General features: G+C 40.1%; 1 protein-coding gene across 1 annotated transcript in view; it reads right to left on the minus strand.

The window, feature by feature from the left end:
• Positions 1-850: 850 nt before the first annotated feature.
• Positions 851-24,891, minus strand: part of LOC132320795 (granulocyte colony-stimulating factor receptor-like) — a 29,346-nt gene continuing 5,305 nt past the window's right edge. Inside the window, exons 4-15 of the mRNA XM_059834325.1 lie at positions 22,021-22,187; positions 20,795-20,934; positions 16,869-17,010; positions 16,625-16,707; positions 15,458-15,668; positions 13,655-13,813; positions 12,490-12,612; positions 11,746-11,898; positions 9,932-10,075; positions 7,596-7,692; positions 4,874-4,937; positions 851-1,336 (exon numbers count right to left, since the gene is read on the minus strand). Coding sequence (XP_059690308.1) covers positions 851-1,336; positions 4,874-4,937; positions 7,596-7,692; positions 9,932-10,075; positions 11,746-11,898; positions 12,490-12,612; positions 13,655-13,813; positions 15,458-15,668; positions 16,625-16,707; positions 16,869-17,010; positions 20,795-20,934; positions 22,021-22,187 — 1,969 coding nt within the window. The remainder of the gene's footprint in view (positions 1,337-4,873; positions 4,938-7,595; positions 7,693-9,931; positions 10,076-11,745; positions 11,899-12,489; positions 12,613-13,654; positions 13,814-15,457; positions 15,669-16,624; positions 16,708-16,868; positions 17,011-20,794; positions 20,935-22,020; positions 22,188-24,891) is intronic.

Raw genomic sequence — 24,891 nt, forward strand, 5'->3', positions numbered from 1 at the left:
TCCCCTATATTGCAATGACTCCTCCTCTGTGCAAGCCTTGGAGGGATGACTAACTGAACAATCTATTCAGCTCTTGAAGTCTGTTCAACAGATTTTGTCATTGCATGCAGTGTGAAATCGTATCTGCAACAGTATCTCAGAACAGAACATGAATGGATTTCTGTGTCTGTATAGATAAATGTAAGAAGAAATATCCTTAATTTAATGCAAGTGAAAACTCCAATACTAATAATGATACTTATTATAATTTTCATTGACACAGCGCTATTCATCTAAGATGAATAAAGGTGTAAAGATCTAAGATATAAAGCACTTAATAGTGCTTTACATATATGGCTAAGCATAATTTTCTATTCCTAAATGCAAGCGTTTTCACTCTTTTGTTTGGCTAGCTTTGTCCAGCTGGAGAGCTTCTTTGGCGTGGTAAACACTTCTGCTGGAATTTTTACTGAAGAACTTATCAGATCTGAAAACCAGGTCTTAAACCGGTCACAGTGATTAGAGAACTCTCCTGATGACTAGAACAACACTGTGCTTACAGCAGAAGCCTTGAAATGGCTTCCTGCGTGCCCTGGGACTAAGCACCTAGCAACACGTACCTTACTGGAAGGTTTTTCATACAGTTCCCTGAAAGATTTGCCTGTGTGAAGACAGTAGGACTTTCCACAGAATGACTGTGGTGAAATAGCTAATGTAATTTATATAATCAATTGATTTCACCAAGGAAGCTTATTGAAGGAGAGACAAACTACTGGCACAAGCTCACTGTCCTATACGGCTCTGAAGGCTGCATTCAAGCATCAGAGGTTATGGAACTTGACTTTATGGAATGGGAAATTATGAAGATGCTTCAGTTCATATTGACTTGTCCCATCAAAGTTGGTCCGGATGGCGAAAATACTACCTGGCTTTGTTTGAGGTAGTCTTGGGGAGCAAATAAAACCTTATGCTCAGCTCGTGCTGGCTTACTGCTTAGTTCCATTTCCAGATGAGGATGAGCAGCTCTTGCAGGCAGCTTCACTGTCAGACTCATCAGGGCTTTCTGGCTGAACTCCATGCTGGTGTAGTCACTCAAGAGTGGTACTGTAATGGAAATGATTCCTCCTTCTTCACTTGTAGCTGCTTCTTCAGGGATTTCTTCATGCCTTAGGCTTATGCCTTTGTTATTGCTAGGTTCTTGTGACTGGCAAGTGTCACACTTGCTGTCTTCGCCACCACCTGTACAGAGGTCTAGCTTCAAAGCAGCCTTTGACCCATTCTCTATGACATAAAGGCTGGTGGTATCATTGTCTGACAGGGCCTGAAGCAGTGACCTTGAAACAGGTTTCCAATTAGTCTGCAAAACAAAACAAGGAGAAAGAATAATATTAGTATCATAGTTTTGCAAAGTACGATTGACAATTTACTGAAACAAATAACAAAAGAATAAAGCCAGGAGACAGGCAGGCTGGTCCTGCCTATATAATATGCTAACTAATCCATTTTATCTCATCTTCATTGGTTTTAGAAACATGAATGAAAATATTTTCCTAATTCTGAGGACCATCTTCTCCTCTCCCATAGTATTTAAGCAATGTTTTTCTTGCTTTTATGTGTGCTTGGGACAAAATGTAGTGGTGATAAAATGTAGGCTTCACCATGTGCTGTTCTGAGACCCACAGCTTTCAAAAAGTTTAACAAATGTGTTACTATAAAAAGGCAGCAGCTTGAATTGAACAGAAGCCAAAGAAGCTTTAGCTATCAGCTTATGCAAGCAGTTTGTTATTCCACTTAATACCATGTTGTTATCTAAGTATACCTTACAAGTATAACTTGTAAGTATACAAGTTTTTGCAAATTCTGGATGATTAAATGGAGAACAGTTTGTAACACCAAGCATCTTTCTTTTCCACTCAGATTGTTCTGATGGGTTTGCCTACTTTTGCCATAATATTTTTAAAATTATGACCAGGCTGGTATGTTCTCTGGTATAACTATCAGCTTTTTTTTTTTTTTTTAGCTCCTCAGTTGCTCTAAATTTGTTTAAACTGTTACGGTTATCTTGCAAGAAATAATTAAGTGTGTATTGGTTTTTTATTTTCTTTCTTCTTATAATTTGTGTTCTGACTTGGAAATGAGTATGCTCTTCTTCGAAATCTCAGCAATCCCGCATAAAATATCTCTATTTTTCTCTTGTACTGTGTCTTTCTCTACGTGTCTCTTGACACCTCTGCCTGGTCAGCTTTTGCCTTGTTTTGAATAAAGACCTGTGTGATATGTACCGCCATTATCATATTTATTATGAACAGCAGCCTGAACTCCACACCTACCAAATCTAAAATAAGCTCTATGTGAGCTTCTGTCTGAAAGAGGCACTAACAGGTGAAGAAGAAGCATCTTTGAAGAATCTTGTCTAAACGTGAAGAACAGGACACTAATGGGGTGGCTGGCTGGCCATGTTAGTCCCCATAGTTCATTTTCCTGGCCTCTGTGTGCTGACTGAATTGAGAGTGTCTTCAGTTCCTCCTGCTGCTCTGTACCATGGGATGTATCACTGTCTTAGTTTGCAATAAAGAATGCTCTGTCTGGATTTAAAATACAAATTCTCTTGCCACCTATCTGGACTATATATGTGTTTCTGTCAAGAGTTGCTACATTGCTCAACTAACCTGATGAGGTTCAGTCTTGAAACAATCTATACACAGAATAAATATATGGAATATAGTAAGATTTACTCCTTGCCTCCATTTTACAGTGCTCATTTGGGGAACACATTTCTCCACATTTCATGAACTGTTCATAATATCAGATTATTTCTAGGCAATATATCTGGTAACTACTTTATCATACTGCCTCCTCACATAAAGCTTTTTCAGCTTTCCCCAAAACCCTTATCTGATTTCTGTTATTTCTGTTTCTGCCATGTTATCAACATTACAGTATTTCTCTACCAGACTTGGCTAATACAGGCTCCATTTTCTTTTCTAGTTCTTTTGCCTCTGCAGGAACAGTTAAATGCATTTTAAATAGGTGTATTTTGCTTTTAAAGTATTTATGTCAAAGTGGCACTCTGGTTCATAAAACCTATTTGTCCTTTCTATAACATGCAGCCTCAATGCATTTCACCTGCACTTCTTCACAATAGCAAATTACTCTTTGAACCTATGAGGTTATTTTGGCTGGTAGTTATTACTGCTTTCTTGCTGAACTTCCATCCTGCAATTCAACTCCACCTAAGCTTATTATTACATTGAAACAGCTTCAGGTCTTGCGCTTTCTTTAAGGCAGAAATTCCCCAAATGCTGAATATACTAGATTCCTTTTTTGCCTTTGAGAAGTCTCACTTCAAACAAGTGTTGAATCTGCAGATCTCCCACTTTCTAAATGCATGGTGGAGAAGAAGCAAGGATTAAGTGCAGTTATTTTTATTGGAGTGGTCAGTGAGGGCCATCTGACCCCCAGCACTGAGAACTGGAAGTCGTCTGGTGCTCGTAAGGAGATCAATTTATTTAACTGAACAAAACAGTGAAACTGCAATCTTGTAACAGCATCACTTTTGAAAGTCTGACTTTGTACAGCTGTACATTTGTACATCTGATCCTCCTTTGTTCAGCATTATGTGGCTTTGGCAAAATGACTATCTGATACTACCTCTGAGCTCACCACTTCCTTATCCACATTTAGGTGGAAGAAAGGAAGAGAGCAAGCAGGGAAGTCCTAATCTTGAATATGAAAGTTCATACTTGCTCTGTTGAAGGAAGCAATGCTGATGTTCAGCAAAACCTTTGATTACCAGCAGCCTCTCAGGGTCTTCTGAAATGTCATTGCTGATGATTTCACTCTGTGTCTTAGATTTGGACAGTGTCTGGCTTGTAGATACCTTCCAGATTCTGCCTGATATTTGACTAAATATATAGCGGTCGGCTTTGTTAAAGCTCACAAGCTGGCTTGAGAAACTAGATCTATGAGTGCCAAATTAAGTTCACATCTGCCAGAAAAATCAAAGAGATTTAAAAAGGAAAGCAATACAAGTTCCTGCTCCAGAAATGTAATGGCTGGCAGTCTGAGACTTGGGAGGTAAACTGAGGTGTCCTAGAGGAAGGACTTCTAGTATCAGGTGTCAGCAAAACTGGAGCAGAAACTTGCTTAAAGGGGCGAAGGTAAGGAGAAGAAGGTGCAAATAATCCACTAATAGCCAAAGGTCTCCAGCAGCCTCCTTCTCACAGCTGATTTCCAGGCACTTCTTCAGTCCTGAAATTCAGGTATACTTACCAAAGCTTACGGGAAAGCCGTGGGCAAGATTTGAACATGCTGCTGAACCTCAGTGGCTGTTGACTAGTAGGTGCTCCTCAGCCAACTACCAGCTGACCAGCCAGAGCCCCTCGATTGCTCTGGAGGCGGGTGGAGACGAAGGGGTGAGGAGCGGATTTCAGAAAACACCATATACATGGTGTCCATCATGCAACTTACGCCACGTCTGTCTGTGAATTAGGCCACGATGTGTTACTCTGTATTTTGAGGAACTTGTACTTAATAATCAGTTCCAGTTGGTGAAAACTGACTGGATATAAAAACTGAATTTCTTTCTTTAGACTCCATCTCCCTGCATTCATCTTTGCTTTGTTCTTTTAACAACCATACCTTTAAATATGCCCTATAATATTCTCAAAAAAGTTTGAGAACCTTTATTATAACTTAACATTAAGTATACAGTCTCTGCCTAGACATCAACCTGCCCCCATCCTACATTTCTAATAGTACCCTAACTTCCCAACTGCTCATATTAGACATTTACTAGGGTGAAGAGTGAGAAGACTAATAACTGGCATTACTAATAAATCAGTAGGAAAGATCTCCCTTATGTATTTTTTCACACCATCAGGAGAGTACTTGCCATATCTTGGAGTGCACTGCTGTTTCTTGGAGTTGGTACATTGGGCCAGCATGATATTTTCAGCCTGTAAAGAAATATTCTAAATTTATTGTCAGGTTAAATGACTGACATTTCCTATGCATTTAAATTAGCTACCATTTATACATAACATTTTAGTGGTATTTTCACAACCATCAAAACAAGATGTTCTACAATTACTATTAAGCATAATGCCAATTAAAAACTGAAGACCAAGCTTGGTAGTCTAGACTGAATGCTGAGTTAGTGATGACTAGCATCTTTGTTTAAGGACAAAGGAGCTGTGACAGGAGCTGGTAAGGCCTCTTTCTATACTTTTAATCATTGTATAGTCCTAATTCGCTATCATTTCCACAAAATCTCCATCTTCCTTGAGGACTCTTGGACACATAGAAGGAAGTTTGTTTTAGTAAGTATTTGCTCCCAGGCTTCTACTTAGAAGTTTACTTTCCCTCAAACAAAGAGCAAGCTGTTGCTGTTTTTAGCTTCCGTGCAATGACGCTGGTGGCCTGGAAGAGGCTCTCCCTGGGACCCACATAGCAGAACAGGGGGGACAACACGGCTCCTGCTCTTTCCTGATTGCTTTGAGCTTGGCTCTTTCTGGGACCTATTACATACAGTATCTCACTCTTTCACCTGACACGAACCTAAACACACCTTTACTGAAAACTCACACCAGCTGCTTCTGCTGTAGAGGAAGGAGGGGTTTGTAAGGTAAAGCTGTTTGCCGATCGAGCTGTTCAAATGGGTTTCGGCTGGCTGCTTGTCCACAGGCCTCTCGTAAGAGCCCTTTTTTTCCCAACTCTGTCCTTGCACCCAGGGTGGGGCTCAGGAACAACAAAACTGGCAACAGGCTGCTATGCTCTCCAGCCTCCCTGGGCCACCCCCGCCATGGGGACCACCTCAGGCATTGTCCTCTCTGGCCCTCACCGAGAGGACAGGCTGTCATGGCGGCTGCCCACCACTCCGGGACACTGGTGCTGGGCCTGGCCCCAGGCTGGCAGGGGCCAGCTGTGAATTCCCTGCAGAGGGGTAGCAGTGGGGTCAGATGGGAATTTCAAAAGGAGTTTCTGCCGAGCGGACTGATCCCGTTGGCATCAGTCACCCATGACTGCTCATCGCTGTCTCCTGTGGGAGTGGAGGGAGACCGTCTCTCGGCATTTTTGAGCTGATCGCCTCCCTGTCAGCACCCGCTCTTAGAGCGCTCCCCTGTGAGCTCTGGGTAATGACTCACTTCCATAGAAAAAAAGTCAACACAGCTGTGAGAGACTGTGGGAGGCTGCGTAGACCATCGGCCTCGTGTTGGCTTCAATGTTGTCTGGTTTTCACATCAAATCGAGACTTCATTAACTGTAAAGTACTTCGCCTCTGTTTAGGCTGTGGTTTGAGGTGAAGCCTGAGGCTGTAGTGTTACCGGATCTCTTTGCTGATCCTATGAACGATGGGTGTTTGGCTGGCTGGTGAGTCCTGTTTTACAGATCAAGCATGCAATTGAGATGAAGGGATCCTTGGGACCCTTCATCTCAGTTCCAGGTGTCCAGTGCTACTACATATTTAATTGCTATTTCATAGTGCTACAGTGGGCTTCTGTGTGCTGTTTTTTAATTTTCCAAAAATTCTTTCCTAATGGGCCCAGACACTGAAGTCTTATGTTTAACACAATGAAGTTTGCTCCAGGTCAAAACTTCTGTGTAGGTCACAGAAGTTCTTGTCAAAAAGGCTGGATCAGATATACAGCACCTTAAAGTAAAATCTGAAAAGGGAAGTGCACAGGAGACTTAATGTGGAGTGCAGCCTGTATCCGAAGGGCAGGAGTTTAGCCTGATGCCTAAGCTAAAGTGAGCTACATTATGCCATATGGCTTTCAAGCCATGGGTTGTACCATCTGTCTGTTCCGTTCTTTAGCAGCTGTGCTTTCAGAGGCTGGTGCTTTGTAAAAAAGGAGAAAAAGGGAGGGTAGTGTTCTAGGACATCAAAATAGTAATATGAATGGTTGTATGCAACTAGTTTTATCAGAAAACGAGTATTATAACCCACTACTATGCAAACCATTTTTCTTTTAGTGGTAGTGTATGCCCCTACGATTGTACCTCAGATTAATTTGAGGTGGGTATCCTTTGTTACTGCAGAGAATAATTTCTCCTAAAATAAGAGGACCTCATCCATATCTTATAGGAACCCTTGTTATTCTCTTTTCTTCCTAATCATTCATCCATTACTCCTTCTCATTATGTGTTTTTGTGCATAATTTATACAGCTAACATCCAAATGTGCTTGCAGGAAACTGCTTAGATGGCAACATCAATTTGTGTATGCTGCTGGAATTTATTTTTGTATTTCAGGAGAAGAGACATGATTATCAGTTGGGAATGAAAGAGCAAAAAAATCAAATGCATGCTTTTTCTACAGATATAACCTATTTTCCACTGTGAGAAATGGTTCTTGCTCTTTTCAAGGGTGTTTGAGACAGGAGGTAGTCAGATAACTGTATCAAAAGCCAAATACAGATTTTTGACAAATTATTTTAATCAGCTTATAGTGTTTTGTAATTGCTCTCACTGTGTAAATGAGTGGGGTGGCTGTTGCGTTGTATGCTTTTTGAGTTGTGTTGCTTTTAACGACAAAAAAGGCACAGTGCTATGAAACTGGGAGTTAAACAAAATGGAAGTGCTGCTAACAACTTCAGCCAATATTCCCTTCTTACCTTTTAAGCACCAGAGAACAACTGAGAGGTGCAAAAACCAGAATGAATATCATGCTGAAGCAAAGGCCAGTCACAAAACCTTCAAATTCTCCTTTATCTGATGGGAAACGGAGAGATTGAATCAGACTTACAGTATCAAGTATAGAAAGGCTATATTGCCTCTGCAAGAGAAGTATTTCCAACAGAACTCAAGTCAAACTTTACATATGTTCTGGGATTCCTGTAAGTGAAAACTAGTCAAAACAAGACCTGGGATTTCTGGGGGGTCTGAGGCTTTCAGGTTTGTATTTTTAAGATATCAAGATATACGTGCTGAATCCTTAAATCCACCATTCAGAAATAAACACTTAATAAGAAAATAAATATTCCTACTTCCCATGCTATTATGTGAGCTCTAGCTTGTTTAATGGGTCAGGACACTGATTGCAGGTCTGATTTCATAAGAAACTACTTGAGTGAAAGTGGCTTTTAATCTGTTTCAAGTTTTACTAGTAGGGTTTGGGGGTTTTTTTTAATGAGATCCTGCCTGATCCTGATAACAATAATATGGTTTGTGTATTTGGTAGGTGCCATGCTTCACCTGTTAGGAACATTAAGACAATTTCATCTGCAGTCAGCCATTTGTCAACCCTTGCTGCGAACCTACATCTCCTATTGCCTGTGTTAATACCTGCTCAAGATACTTACCACCACCACTCCACCCCCTGAAGGAAATTAAGTGCTTAAAAGGTTAATGAAGCTTGATAAAGTGCTCTGGCAGTGAGAGCAGTGCTGCTAACACAGGAACCAAAGCAGTCTGTGATGTGAAGAGTGGGTTGGGGTTGAGGTGTTCTTTACAGGTAGCTAAATCAAAAGTTTCAAAATAGCGCCAGGAAAGTGTGGTCAGTACATGATTGTGTTGCTGATACTGACAAACCATATTTGCAAAAAGGCCGCTTGCTTTTTCTCTTCCTACCCACCTGCCAACAAAATTTTCTTTTTTAAAAATCAAACAGCTATTTAACTTCGCTTAATAAACTATTTGAAAAGCTGCAAATTGCTTTGTTGCTGAAAAAGGCTTTTATGACAAAGAAACCTGAGGTTCTTCTCATGGATTAAGTAACCTGTGAAATGTTGGGGAGGGGGGAAATAGTAAAAGTAATGTTTACATTCAATGTAATTATTTGACTTTTTAAAATGTTGCATTAAATTAACTCTGCATTTTTGTTATTTTCCTGAAAAATTGAATCCTATCCAAATATATGTTCAGTAGGATGCATGGAATAAAGTCCTGAAGAAGAGGTCCAGTGGAGACACTTTAATTTCTTGTGCTGACAGGAGAAAGGATTTCGGTGGGGGGGAGAAGGGGGCGGAAACCCTGTTAATTTCAAGGAAGATTTTTAATTTCTTTCCTTTTTGTTTCTGCTTCACACTTGACTATTCAGTTGTTTGCATTCATACCTCCATCACTTAATACAAAAAGCTGTACTGGGGAAGAGCCATTTGCATAGTTCTGTTTCTGAATTTCACAAGTTACTTTTCCTGTGGCTGATACCATCTTAGCCTGTTCTTTTCTTTTTTTCATTTAGAAAGCTTCAGTTGAGTGAAGCTGTGGTTAAACCAAAAAAGGGTCTACTGCAGTGCTAAATTTAGTTTAACTGGTAAGGTGTTAAAAATGTTTCAAAGACCATGTTTAGCTGACCCTCTATGATTACAATATATGAGACTTTATGAATGTAACTGTATTGATCTTCTTAGCTTATCCAGGCACCTTTGAAAAAAATAAACTTTTTCCAGTGAGCTATAGGACCTGTTATGTAAAATGTACTTAAATTATTAGAGAACAAAAGATAATTTGATTAGCTGTCACCCACAATAGGAGCAATTGAAAGAGACTTTTTTTTTTACATTTAATGGCTCAGGGGTCTAACTGGAAACCAGTTTTACATGATTGCTCAGGATTTTGCCGAGAGCAAAGACTACTGAACTTAACTAGTCATAGGCAGAATATTTAAACTGCTGAAATCTATGACAGGAATCGGCAATAAATAAAGGTATGTGCATGTAGCTAGCATAAAAAGGTCAGAAAGTGTTTCAGAGATGAGGAACCCTAGCTAAGTCTTCCCTGCGTGTTAGGTAATGAAATACAGAGTTGTTCTATAATACATAGTTCAACTCTAACAAAGGAACAATTTTGTGTGTTTGCTATCAGTAACTAAGGATTGAATAATAAATCTTGTGCATAAGCACCATGTTACTCCTTGAAAAGTAGGAAAGGGTAGAGAATAATGCCGTATGTAGTGTATAAAGCAAAGACTTATGCTGGGTAACACAGATGCATAGAGCTTCCACAGTACCGTATTTCGGAGTGTTGAAAGGTTGTGAAAGAGTTGGAGGTCCTTCGCCAGCATTAGTGAATCCTGAAATCTGAACATGGTAGACGGTTCTTTCCTTCAGTCCAGTAAGTCGGTAACTTGTGGTAGAAGAATTGAGGGTAACAGCTGAAACGCAAGAGAGGTTGGAGAAGGAGATGATTAGACGAACTCTGATGACCGAGTCTGTATCAGTGTAGCTGACTGGGGAAAAGGCAAAATTTCTGTACCCTAATCCACACCTGGAGGAAGTCACACTGTGCAGATGTTCTTTGGATGGGTACAAGATTTCTCAAAAATACTTATGTACATTTTAAATCCAGAGGTTAAAAGCATGAGCATTTAATACACCAAGGATGTGTGTACTGCATGACAGGAAAATACACCTAACACGCTGAACACTGGTTTTCATGTTGGCTGTAACAGTTGACATAAGGACTAGACCCTATCACATGCTTTACCCTCACTACAGTAGTCAGTAATTATTCACCTTAATTAATACCAGTGCTATTACTCATCTTTCAGTACAGAAAAAGGGCTGTGCATCCTGTTTCACCTACTTTGTAGGGCTTTCACTCAGCCCTTCTTTTCTGATGGTGCAGTGACATTTCCCCTGGCCAGAATAATGTGACTGATGATGCTGTAGTATGCCTTTAAGAGGGCAGAAATTACTTTTCAATTTTGCCACTGTGAATTTAAGATCTTCATAGAAGTGGAAATGGTGCTGTAGCCTATAGGCTCTTCCTTCCCCAAATTCTCCAATAAAATTATTCTTCCTGCCTGGAAAACATGGTAATTGGGTGTTGTGTCACTGTTGTATTAACTGATTAGGGCAGAGGAAAAAAACCCCAAAATTAAGTGCAGCCCTGGACAGTCCCCTTCTGTCTCCTCTTGTGCCTTCTGATAGGTATTTGGGGTGGAATAGAGCCCCCTGAAGACAGTGCCAAACCTCCTGCTAATGCTTCATGCTTGAAGCTTTTGTTACTTTTTATGGTCCTGTAAAGGCATAGGCCAACATGAATTATAGAACCCTTGCTATTCTCCTTTGTCGGGTCTTAGGTGCAATTTGTCTTCCATAGCATGTCTTTAATTTCATTTAAAAGTCCGTATGTGCAAAGTTCATGTATTATTATTTACGGCAAGAAGAATTTCCACTGCAGACCAGAAGAAAAATGTTTATCAAAAGAAGTATGGGGATTTTTTTGAAAACTCAAGTGGTTTGAGCTCACAACTGTTCATTTATTTCAATATGTAGAAGTTTCATCCTTTGCAGTTAAACACAAAAGCTATCAATATAGGAAAATATTTCTAAAAATGAAATTAATAATAGTGTCTTTGAAAACAGGTAAGAAATACAAACTGCATTCCCTGCTAACTGAGTTAAAAAAAGAAATATATGATTTCTTAAGTTGTATAGAAAGGCTCAGAGTCAAGTCTGGCTGAGTTGCAATAAAACATAAAAGTATTGTGACTGAAATCTTAATAACTCAGAAATACTGACAGCATACATCTTCCTTCCAGTGTTACTAGAGAATTCTGCAGTAGTCTTAGAACTGTAAGTTTTAAGGAAATATTGTCTTACCAATATTTAATTTGAGATGATATCTAGAAAACCCTAGGTATTGATAGGACCATCTAGAGCATTAAAATTTTAACCAGCAGCTGACCTTTGAGAGTGCTCAATTCCCACAGAAACCTGAGTAACTCAGTAGTGTGCTGCAACTGCACTTAATGGTCTGTATGAAGCTTTTCTGTTGTGGGTCTGAGCTGCTGCTTTATTCTGAGCAACGGTGACTTACCCAGAGACTTCTTCCTCAATGGATCTGTGTAGCTGACCCTGTATCCCTGGAGAAAGCCCAAACAGTCTTCGGCAGCTATTTCGGTCCACTTCACAAGCGCAGAATGCTTTGTGATATTCAGAATTGTCACATTAGCAGGACCTGTCCTAGGAACTTAAAAATCAAATAACAATTTAAGTTCTACATCAATACTTGTGCAATAGACATACAAGACTGAAACCTTGCTGCTTCCTAGAGAGCTCCTTGCCTGATTCCAGTTGTCATAAACAACATAAGGGGTGGAAGAGAAAGGAGAAATCCCACAGAGTAAAAAAACCTCATCTTAAGCAATACCAAAGTAAGTAGAAATTGTGACTGTCTCATTACAAACACTTTTACTCCAATAGCCACAGCCATACTCGTTTCAACTTGCAACATAAGACACTACCAAATTGGGATTGGAAAATCTGACTTTGGCCACAGTTAAATTTGAGCTACACTGAGTATTAACTCAGACAGTAGACCCTCTTTCTGTTATTTTGGTAATGTCATATGTAATCATAATATTTTTGTGGACCTGTCAGTAAGGAACAACATTCAGGTGATCCACTGCTAGTGCAAAACTGCTAGGACCAAAGGCAATGCTAACAGGAGAATGCTGTTATGTCACCTGGAAAAGAAACTTTATGTAGGATTTCTTTTATTGCTGCAGAAAGGAAATGAGAAGAAATACAAGGGATGAAGTTATACAAAGGGGAGGAATACCTCCTTCAACTGAGTAAAAGTGGGTCACTCCAAAAGTCTTTTCATGTCTTGTGAAACTTTCACACTGACACACATCAGATGCATGTACCATTATTTTGTACAACTTATATGGCTGAAAATTGTCTGGAAAACAAATAAAGGTACATCAGGGTTTACTGAAAAGTAATACATGATAAAGAAGGGGAGGAGAGACAACAACTTTATAGCTTTTCTGTATAGTTCTTACTTTCTGAGATTCAAAGCGTAGCATAAGTTTACAGTGCTTTACACTGAGTACAAAATATGTGCATCCTTCTTCATTGTCTCTAGATGCTTAATACATACTATTTCAAAAGCAGAACAAGACATAACACAGGTTTGCTTTTAAAAGATGCCAGATCTGCTTATAGTCTCCCTCTGGAAGGCTTGAGCTGCTGAATGAGAAGTAGGGAACTAAAATGGCTGTAGATATCTTAGTTCAAGGACAGATATTTCCCCCTCAGCTAGCATATTTAAAACCAAGCAAAACAACTAGATGTAATGTGGCAGTGCAGATGTTGCAGAAGGACCAAGGAAAACATACATTTATAGAACGCTGAAGCTGAATGTTCTCTACTGTACATAAAAGCCAGTCCTGAATGGCCTTTGCTAGAGACACCTACATGATTTTAATCAAGATTTTCAATGACTGTCCCATGAAGTGACCCCTGGCTGCAGCTCATCATGCCTAGCTTGGTAAGCAGAATACTGGAGTTGAGAACTTAGGCTTTGACAAGGACAGTTGTTGGGATAAAAAAAAATAATCTAAGGGAGACTGCAATAGAGCAGTTTATATTTAAAGTTAGATTTACCTAGGGACAAGAGAAACTTCTTTTTTCCCAAAGACAGTAGAGTATAGGTCTGCCTGGAATGTGGGCAAGGAGAGACATCGTACCAGCAACAGCAGCTTAGCTGCACTTCTTGCCCAACTCTGACCAGAAGAATCCTGCTGAAAACTCTGCTTTTTATCTGCCTCGGTGTGGCTAAAAATTAGATGATGTCTCAGTGCTGGACAAAGGTAAGAGTTGTGCTTATCTGGATCTTCAGTTTGCTCTTAAAAACAGGATGAGAATCCTACCATCCTCAATCAAAAATAACCAATAAATGAAATAGTGCCTCCATAAGTAGATGCGGTGGTTGCTATTACCTAGCGTGAAATTTCCAGTAGCTGTAGTTACTATTTTCATGCGCATATCCTGTTTACCAGTGCCCCAGTCAACCACAAAACATTTTGGATTGTCTTTTGGAGTCCAGGTGACAACTGCATTAATTCCCTGGTGTTTGACATGGATTTGGCCAGGCAAGTCTGTGAACAAATATACAATTAGAGATCAATAAACAGGAAAGCAGTTTTCTCCTCTCTTGCTTGCTTTCTCTCTTTTGCTCTTTTGCAAAGATTATTCATTACGCAGTTATCACTGCAGGTGACCAGTATACTGTAAGGTTTACACTAGTATGTCAAGAAAGGAAACTTAGCATTTAGTACTTTGCAATGGTCTCTGGGAGCTCCAGTGTTAATTGCTGTTCATGACCTTTAATTTCCCACAATCGGAAAAGGGGAAATGGTTGTTCCAAGCCTCAGGAAGAGGAAGCCTGACGTTGCTAAATAACCTCCTGTGAGCCACTATTACGTGCTATACATAGAGCAACTGTGAGATAGTGCATACCTGGGGGAGGAGGAGAAGGGGCTAATTATCAATTATAGCCATACAATTTCATATTTCATATACTTCACACTTTCTACAAGGATCTTAAAAATTTTGATGTTTTTAAAGACAGATTATCAGAGACCTTGTGACTGAAACTAACATGGGAGAAAAGCAACCTGTCATTTTGGGGTAAGAAGTGGATCTGGTGGCAGACAGACAAAATTCTCCATTTCATCTCTTGTCTGGAAACCAATATAATAAAGTCAAATTAAAGAAAATGGCTGTACTAGCTGAGGAAAAGTTGTGCATGCTGAGAAGGAATTTATCTTGGGAACACAACACAAATATCTTCCCAGTAATTCATGATAGATACAGAGAACCTGCATAGAAGTACAACCAAATCTGAAACAGGTGTCTGGAGAAATTCATGAAGAACAGGCTGAGAGGTTCAGTTAAGAAGTAGCTGTCAGTCAAAAGATGGCTTGAGGTGGTAATATATATTTCATCAGAAGAGAGCTAAAGCAGTCAAATATACGGGCAAAACTAAATTGCTAAGTCTTTGCAGGGCAACGAACAGAATGAGGGGAGTGAGTCAGAAAATCCTGGAAAACCAATGAGTTGCAGCTGTCTGGAGATCAACAAGTGTACTTGCACACTTGTTTACTTGTGCATGCTATAGCTTAATTAAAAAAAAGTCTAACTTTGGAAGACAGAGGTTTTTCTTATATTGCAATAACTATACCTCAAGATTATAACAAATGAAACTAGCATGTATTATAAGAAAAACATTGTTAAATAGTTTTATTGTTTAAATAAAAAACTGTATTTAGGCACCACAAAAGCTTACATCTTCATTGGAATATGACATGTACATCCTATCTACTCCCATGTGCCAGTAGGGGTAATACTGAAATAAAGGACAGTAGTAGGTCTCTTAATAGTTACTTAGCTCAAAAACCTTAAATTTGCACATAATTCTGTGAACTTTGTTTAAACTGCTGGCATCTGCTTAACTTTGAGTACATTCCACAAGCCCTTTTGATAGGGAGATCTAGCACATAGTTATTTCTCTAGCTTGAGAAAACAAGAAACGCTAAACGGAATGTTAAGTTGCTTAGTCTGTTAACTTTTATCAAAATCCTTTCTTAAGAAACAATACTGACTCCCACTATGCAAAAATCTCAGCCTAATAAATATTCAAGAGAATGCTTAACCCTATCCCAAAGATTGTCAAAAGGTAGCCTAGAGATTGCTCATAAAACTTCTCCACCGCTCTAATGAATGAATGATAAGGTAAGTACCTGCTGCAGAGAAGTCTGGGACAATGTAGATGGCTTGTGGAGATTCTCCTGCTTTGTTATAGCTCGAAATATTAACTCTGTAATAAGCCATGGAGAGATGTAGAAGAACTGTTCTGTCCTTTAGAAAGATGCGATTTGGTGAATCCCTGCAACTGTTCGGTATTCTTTCCACATTAATATAATAACCAAGGATGTTCTCACTTTCTGTTACCTAGTAAGAGGAAGAAGATTATTATTCATAAATGTTATTGCGTCCTGTGCAGAAAATCAAGAGGAATTAAATTGTATAAACAAAATGTCATCTTTAATGATGGGGATAAAATCATACTGCTTTAATTAGGTTATTAGGAATCAATGAAGCAAAGCATTTCCTTAAAATTAAGAGCATGCTTAACTTGAGAGGATTTAAGCACAGGATTAAGTGTTTTACTTAATTGAGATCTTAGTTATGTGTATCCAATTAGTAATAACAGCAGTGAAGCAGCTGTAACATTCTCTACATTTCACTGGAACATACCCCTCATAATTAGGAACTTGAAAGTTAATGAGAGGTGTTTAATTGCAATTTATGCCTCTGGGAATCTTCATCTACTAGGCTCTGTTAGGCATCTGGTCTCTTTGAGGATAAATGCTAGTAATTACACTACAACTTTGGAACATGTTACATATCCATTGATACAAATTTTTAGGTGGTGATGGTTCACTCATTATTTTACTGTACTAATCTTCATGAGAGATTGGAAAATGAGTGCACAGAAGTGGAAATTACTGCAATCTAGATAGAAACTGAACTCAATACATGAAGGCCTGTAAATTCTGCAAGAATTACTTCTGGTAGCAAGCTTGTCTGTTATTTCTTGGCACAAAATTAATAGTGTAAAGATACCACAAACCTGGGAGATTGGGTTATCTTAATGAAATAATTGTTACTTTTGAAGTAATATAGACAGGATGACATTAAAAGGCAGAGTTTTTCCTTGCTAATTTCTAGCACCTGAAACACCACAATACAAATACAGTGAATCCTGAAGCAAGAGTACAATATTCAATGCCTTTTGCTTATGTGGTGTAATCTCAATACAATGAGAAAGTCTTTTTTTTCCTATAAAGTAGTGAATTAATAGCACAGACATAACAGAAGGTACCCAGAATTAAAGTCAGCATTACCTCCCACTTCAGATGAACACGTCTTCTGCCTGGAGAAATTTCTGTAGTTGCATTATATGTTATTCTTGGCTTGTTCATGAGTTCTGGTAAACACAGTAAAAGATGGAGACATGCACTCATATGAATCAGTTTGATCTTCGTATTTTCAACAGTAACTGACAATGCTATTTCAGATGATACAAGATTTGAAAAGGCTTTTACATTCATGCTTATTCCCAGTAGGGCAAAACTGTATTTCACTTACTGTGAGGGACCAAAATCTCTTTGCTCCAAACACAAACACAGTGGAGACCATCCTTGGCTATACATCTGAGCTGAACAATGTATGAGGACATAGCATTTAAATTCAAAATGGTGACATTGACAGCATTGCTTTCTACAGGCACCTAAAAAGAAATAATATTTAATTTATGTGGCAGCAGTAAAACATAATCTTATTTCAACTGTTTCCTCAGCCAAGGACCAGTCTTCCAACTGCAGCTGAAAGTAAGGGTGTATTGGGTTTGCGTGGCAAGGTTTTGGTAGCGGGGCGGGAGCTACAGGGGTGGCTTCTGTGAGAAGCTGCAAGAAGCTTCCCCTATGTCTGATAGAGCCAATGCCAGCTGGCTCCAAGACGGACCCGCCGATGGCCAAGGCTGAGCCCATCAGTCACGGTGGTAGCACCTCTGGTATAACATATTTAAGAAAGGGGGAAAACAACTGCGCAACAGCAGATGGAGAAGAGAGGAGTGAGAATATGTGAGAGAAACAACTCTGCAGACACGAAGGCCAGTGAAGAAGGAGGGGGAGGAGGTGCTCCAGGCGCCAGAGCAGAGGTTCCCCTGCAGCCCGTGGTGAAGAACACGGTGAGGCAGGCTGTCCTCCTGCAGCCCATGGAGGTCCACAGCGGAGCAGATATTCACCTGCAGCCCGTGGAGGACCCCACACCAGAGTAGATGGATGCTGAAGGAGGCTGTGTCCCTGTGGGAAGCCTGCACTGGAGCAGGTTCCTGGCAGGACCTGTGACACCGTAGAGAGAGGAGCCCACGCTGGAGCAGGTTTGCTAGCAGGACTTGTGACCCCGCAGGGGACTCACGCTGGAGCAGTCTTTTCCTGAAGGACTGCACCCCGTGGAAAAGACCCACACTGGAGCAGTTTGTGAAGGACTGCAGCCCGTGGGAAGGACTCATGTTGGAGAAGTTTGTGGAGAACTGTCTCCCTTGGGATGGACCCCACGCTGGAGCAGGGGAAGAGTGTGAGGAGGAAGGAGTGGCAGAAACGATGTGTGATGAACTGACCGCAACCCCCATTCCCCGTCCCCCTGTGCTGCTCGGGGGGAAGAGGTAGAGAAAATCAGGAGTGAAGCTGAGCCTGGGAAGAAGGGAGGGGTGGGGGGAAGGTGTTTTTAAGATTTGGTTTTATTTCTCATTATCCTAGTCCGATTTTGATTGGTAATAAAATTAAACTAATTTTCCCAGGTTGAGTCTGTTTTGCCCATGACGGTAATTAGTGAGTGATCTCTCTTCTGATCTCAACCCAAGAGCCTTTCATTATATTTTCCCTTCCCTGTCCAGCTGAGGAGAGGGAGTGATAGAGTGGCTTTGGTGGGCACGTGGCATGCATTCAGGGTCAACCCACCACAAGGGGTTCCTATCATCAAAGAGGAATTCCTACACATTTTAGCCAATGTCTGTTAATTCTTTCAAGGCAATACCCTCTTTTTCATTAACTCATTCTGCTCAGTCAGGACATGTAAGCAACAGTTTAGGTCTAAATATTGCTTTTAAAATCAATTAGGCATTATATATATTGAAAAATAATTACTTACTTAACTCTGAGCCTCGGCATTCTGAAGAACAAGCTGTCAGGGTCAAATTAAAAAAAAAAAATCCCCTTATTCTCAAATGTTACAGTATGTCTAAATAATTCCATGTGACTGATGTGGTAAAGGACCATGGCTGGACTGAATGTGTGGCTGCCTATGCCGTAGCACCACAGAAACAATGTCCATCTGCAGCCCATGATGGTACTGGAGCTCCAGTGACTGTACAGGGAATGGAGATTGTCTTGAAACAAAGACACCACCTGTGTCTAAGGAAATTCCTGAGCTGAAAACCGTAGGAGAAAATTTGATAGAAAGCTGTTGCTATATGCTTGAACTATTTTACACTCTTCCCCAGATGTCCATTGGTGGCCACTATCGGAGCACAGTATCCTGCATGAAATGGATCTTTGGTCTGATCAGTTCTAGGTGTTATGATGCTTTTGGTAGAAGTGCTATTGCAGATTGAAATATTGGTTTTAGCATTTGTCTGCTGTGAAGTTTTGTTTTCTCAATTATATGTACTTCCTAAAAAAAAAATCCCAAAACAACCAAAACCCAAAGCAAAACCAACAAAACCCCACCCAAATACCCTACTACTAGGCGACCAGCTCTTCTCTTTGGTTTTCTGCAGTGCTTTCTTTTTTTATTAAAGTTAACTAATTATCTTCGTATACTTTTGCTAATAAAACTACCTTGGTCACAAAAACCCCACAACATACAATATTACAGAAAGACTCCAAATCTTCTACAGAACAAGAATGATGTGAAATGGATTTAACACCCAAGTGTTAATTGTACATTAATTGTACATCAATCATACTCTTGATAAACACTATTTCTCAGCTAGTTATCTTCTGTGCTTGTATGCCCACATTCACCCTTTCCCTCCAGTCCCATCTGTAAATGCAGCCTGCATTCATGTGATTATGAAGAGTTTACAGCCTAAGTTCACATCATCAGCTGGGACATGGGAGATAATGAATATTGATGACCTGTAGTCTTTCAGTGCTCGGTCATTCTCATATTCTCATCAGCCAGTGTGTCTGTCTCTACCAGTCATTTGCATTACTAACTTGAATCTCCTATCTCCCCTGTCTCCAAAACTTGTAGGACATGCATTTTTACAGCTCTTAACTCTCTGTTGCTCCACATGCTGCATACCATACTGTCTGCACACGGTTATCTATCTATTGCACTACTGGGTGGAGCATGCTTGGGTATCTGGCTGTCCTAGAATGGTCTAGGACTTGTATGTCAATGAACAAGGGGACCCTTCCAAGACTTGCATGTTCTTTCTACTGAGATAAAACCTTTCTTACATGGGTGTCTCATAGTGCTCCTTCTGAAGTGGCTAAACAAAGTGGCAGCCAGCTATGAGAGAAATGGGAAAAATATCATAGGTCTTCTGATATAAAGGGAAGAACATGGGAGATTCTGGTGGTACAAAAGAAGCAAAGAGATGCCTAGGAGGGCAGAGATGCCTAAGAAGTGGGAACAGTTGCTTTTCAGACAATTTTCTTCTTGGGGTTCTGTTCTACCTGATAAACACATTCTTCATCCAACTACAAATAACAGAGCTTGAAAAACAGGCAATTTCAGGGACTCAGTGATACAAATCATGCCTATGTGCATGCCTGCTGGTGAAGCCTTTGCATGATATGCTGGATGGCAAGGGGCAGGATAAGCAGCCATTGCTGCTGCCTGCAGATCTTTCTTACTGAAATTACGACTGGTTTTCCACCTCTTTCTTAGTCCCTTTAACTTCAGGTACTGTCCTCCTGCTGCACCATATTCTCACTGTTGCATATCCTCAAATGCATCTGGAACTGATCTTGTATCACAGAGAAATTGTTTCCCTTCTTATCGAAGAAGGAAATCTGGAAAACTGATGCAAAACAGAAGTCTGTAAGGTATGAACTGTTACCTTAAAAATCACAGCAACTTGATCTCTAATCAGTTTGAAAGTTTAATGATACCAGCAAAAAGATAATATTGCCCATTACTTAAAGTGTAATCAGGATTTGAGTTTGTATGGAATTTCTGATATCCTCTTTGGCTTTTGCATCCCTGATGGCTGTAGTGTCTCATTGACGGGTTAATGAACTAGCTGACATGCCGTTCTGGTTTTTTCTGTATAAAACTATTAATCTTTCTTTCCCAAACAGCTTAGGATCTGTTAGAACAAAACTAAGAGACCTTTGTGAGAGTTGCCTACAAATTATCAGTATGCTGTGCCTCCTTGCTATCCACGTTACATGTGCTCTTCAGCAGCATCCTGTTGATGTCTTGCCATATGTGCTATGTGCTGCTGAGCTGATAGTAAGGCACCTCATGTTCTCAAGTGATTGTCATCTGGAAGTACTTACCAGCATCCAATGAGTGGATTCTCTGAGTGCCTCTCTGTATCTCAGCTCATATGGTGTAGGAGTTGCAGGCAGGTCCCACTTTATTATCAATTTGTTTTTGATCTGATGAGCATTTATGTTAGATGGTGTCAAGCACTTCCCTAAAATGGGGGACATGCAGCTGTTACAAATGCAAGAAAAGCAGGAAAGCTTTGGTAATTATGTCTGTCAGGTGTGGTTTATAAAAAATAAAAGACTTGGCACAGAATACTGAACACTGAAAGACTTTAAAAAGATTGGAAATAAATAATTACTAAATCTTTATGATATAAAAAAAATAGGGTTGTTCCTCTTGCCTTTCTTTTGTGAATGCTTCTACTGATTTCAGGAAGACCCTTTTTCTAAGCAGGTGCTATTCTGAGTGAGCCTGAAAGGCCAAATCAAAGTGTCAAGAGTACCTATAATCGTGAACTGTATAAAAAATTTCCAGAACATCTTCCAATTTCAGCAACTGTGTTTAGCTATATAATTGTAAGAGCAAATATGTTTTTGTCTTTCCCGCCAATAAACAAAAGGTGGCCAAAAGCCTCCAGAGGAGGCCATAGTGATAATTTGAGTTGTATTGGTAGCGCCCCCCAGCAGTGAGAAGCACTGTTTTTTCTTGGACTGTGATTACTCTGAGAGGTGAAGTTTTGGGAAGCTCTTAAAAGTTATCTCAGTGATCAGATACTGTAGGGAATCTTTAAATAAACATCTAAAGGACATCATAGAATTTCTTTTTTCATATGTCCCCTGCAGCACTGTGTAATGGGTAAGTGGCCTTCGAAAAGAGTTGAACTTTGAAAAGGTTTCTCAAAATGCTAATGCCCTATAACAAGGATTCCTTAAGTGCATGGTACTGAGTCAACCTGCTCTTTGTAAACCAATAAAGAAGTTCAGAAAACCATCAAAGAGAACACAGAAAGCTGGCTAAGTACTGTACACAAATATCACTATATATTTTTCTGGATATGACTATTTCATAGTCTAGCAAATGATTTAAAGTAAAACTCTCCTCCCGTAAAAGCTTCTGCTATTGACTTCAGTAAAGATTTCAGCCAAGGGAGCCAAACTGCAGCTTAGCTCTCTGAATCAGTAAAATTAACAAGCGTATATTGGGAGTTACAATTTTAGAAATAATCTTTAAGAAAATGCTACCACTGCTTCAGCTGGGCACTGCAGTAACACAACTCGTGAAGACGCTGTACCTGCTTTGCCTGGCGTAACTGAGATGTTCTTTCCTTTCACACAGATGTCATGGGCATAACTCACTGCTATCCAAATAGTTGCAGATCGGTTCATGTAGAGATCCTTTCGTTTTATCGTGATGCAAGATAATGATGTGTTCCGTTGAAAAAGTTTTTGTATTCTGTCCCTTTGGAGAAAAGGAAGCAGAATGAAAACCAAACATTTTATTGGATTATAGTTAGTCTTTCCTCCCCCTGCCCCAGAAAGCATCATTACAGCAATTGATAGTTTTCCATATAGTTACCTATATACAAAATTCAGCATCTTGAAATCTTGAAAGTGAGGCCAGAGCAGCTTGAAAGAGCAAGTGTATTTCCAGTACCCTAGTAACTCTAGCAGATTTAAACATGCAAATCCTCGTTGTGTGGTGGAGACCTGTTACATTTCTTAAACTTGTAAGGCACAGCATGATACAAGACAAAATCCTTATGGCCTTCTTCTGTACTTAGAGTCGGATATAAAGAGCATTTGGAAGATATAAAATTAGGTTAGAAATAACTTCACACAAAGTCTACTTGCCACCGACCATAGGGGCATCTAAATTCCTTTTGAACAGCAAAATTTCCCAGTTACCTGAATCTAAATTACCACAAAGGTATGAAAAACATTTTACGAGTTATATGCCTGTCTTTGAACTTCTGTTGCTGCAAAGCATCAGAGTTTGACAGAGATGTTTAAATGCCACCTCAGCCCTCAGCCCTGTAGACTTCTCCTGGTATACTTAATGCACGCAGCACAGAAAGACCAAGAGGTTTAAGGCCCTACATAGGAGGCTGTTCCTGTTCTGCCTAGGGTTTTTTCCCCCATCTCTCTCTCATTTAGTCTCTGCCACACACAGGACAGATTTTTTTCAAGGTTAGACCTGTGCCAGTTCAATGTTCTTAAAGAAATGGGCTGGCATACTAATTGCCTACCTACATATTTCAAGTATTAGATGTGCTGATCATGATAAAATATTTAATGACTGAAAAAAAGCACTTGAAGCTTCCTCTGTCTTCTGCTTCAGACAAGTTGTGAATCAGCCAAAAATATTTCAAAGCATGATTTTGAATGCTTGGTTGGAACTTTGCTGTGGGAGTGTTTTTCTTTAATCCTTTTCTTCCTGACAGCTAAATTATAAGGAGCAAAGGTAAGGAACAATTTCAATGTCAAACTGATGTTAGTTGCAGAAAGGGGTGACGTCCTCTTCTAGGCAAGCAAAAAGCCCTTTCAAACGTTTTTTGTTTTCCTTTCAAACCAATAAAAAAAGAGAGAGGTTTTTCTTTAAGGCCACTGGGTTGAAGCCTGGGAGACGGGTTCAAGTCCCAGCTCTGGCTTGGGAAAATCAACACCTCTGTGAGGCTATTGCCTTCCCCACCCACCTCCTCTTTCACTCTTTTTTCTGCCTTCTCTCTTCATAACATCAACCCTGCAGCCTAGGAACAGCACAGTCTGATTTTGGCTGAGGACTCTAAGAGCAACTAGCTTACAAATACTTCAGCTGATGGCATCTCTACAGAAGCAGAGCCATTTCACAGGTGCTTCTCCACTTCCAAGAAATTGGGGCTCCTGGAAGACCCAAGAGGCAAGACAGCAAATGCAGTGGGGTTTGGTGCTTATTGCAAGTCGGCACCTGCTGCTATCTCCAGTGGGAAAATCTTGAAGGTGATGGGGGGAATAACCTCAGCCCTGAAGTGGCTCCTTTGCTCCTCTGCAATGTGCAGAAGATCACCTTGGCGAATTTCCCAGTGTAGTGACATTTCCTTAGCTTTAGGAGATGCTCCTAACCACAGCTCTTTTTTAATGCACAGTGGTGGGTTATGTGGCAAAACAATCAGCAGTGAGTATCAGAATTTGCCAACAGCATACAGTGTTGTACCCTGTATATCCCATGATATGATCTCATGGCAAAGATCATGTCGTCTGATCTCACTTCCCTCTTTCTGAACATACCCTTAATCTCATGGGAGATCCCAAATACGGATTTTCCTCATTTTATATCTACATTTTTTAATGCAGATACTGAGACGAAATCTGCTTAACTTTTTTTTAATGAACCAATGTACAGATGTTGATTTAATCTGCCTATCTACATTTTACATGGCTTCTTTGTTTTAGCTTTCTCAAAAAAGGCACAACTGAAGACACCCATATTTTAAGGTAACCAGTTTAAGATTAACCCTACAGGTTCATTTGATCTATTCAAGCAATACTTGATAATTTAGAATTGCAAGAAAATACTTAAAAATCTATTTTTCTTATGTGCCACATCTGATGTCTCCTTGGGTACATGGTATAGAAAAATACATAATGTATAATGAAAACCAGCTTAGTAGCCATTTGGGGTTTTTCTGTTTTTTTTTTTTTTACTTTGAATGCATTAGGGTTGAATATTCAATGCAAGTCAATAAATGCAAATAAAAGTAATTCATTAAGGTGCGCTTTGGCAATAGTGTTTCAAACAGTGTGTTGAAGGCACGGAAAGATGTGTAATGACTTTTTGTATTGAGTTTGCGTGGCAAGGTTTTGGTAGTGGTGGGGCTACCAAAGTGGCTTCCGTGAGAAGTTGCTAGAAGCTTCCCATGTCCGATAGAGCCAATGCCAGCCGGCTCCAAGACGGACCCACCGATGGCCAAGGCAGAGCCCATCAGCCACGGTGGTAGCACCTCTGGTATAACATATTTAAGAAAGGGGGAAAACAACTGCGCAACAGCAGATGGAGAAGAGAGGAGTGAGAATATGTGAGAGAAACAACTCTGCAGACACCAAGGTCAGTGAAGAAGGAGGGGGAGGAGGTGCTCCAGGCGCCGGAGCAGAGGTTCCCCTGCAGCCCGTGGTGAAGATCGTGGTGA

The sequence above is a fragment of the Gavia stellata genome, chromosome Z (assembly GCF_030936135.1).
Source record: "Gavia stellata isolate bGavSte3 chromosome Z, bGavSte3.hap2, whole genome shotgun sequence".
Taxonomy (NCBI): domain Eukaryota; kingdom Metazoa; phylum Chordata; class Aves; order Gaviiformes; family Gaviidae; genus Gavia; species Gavia stellata.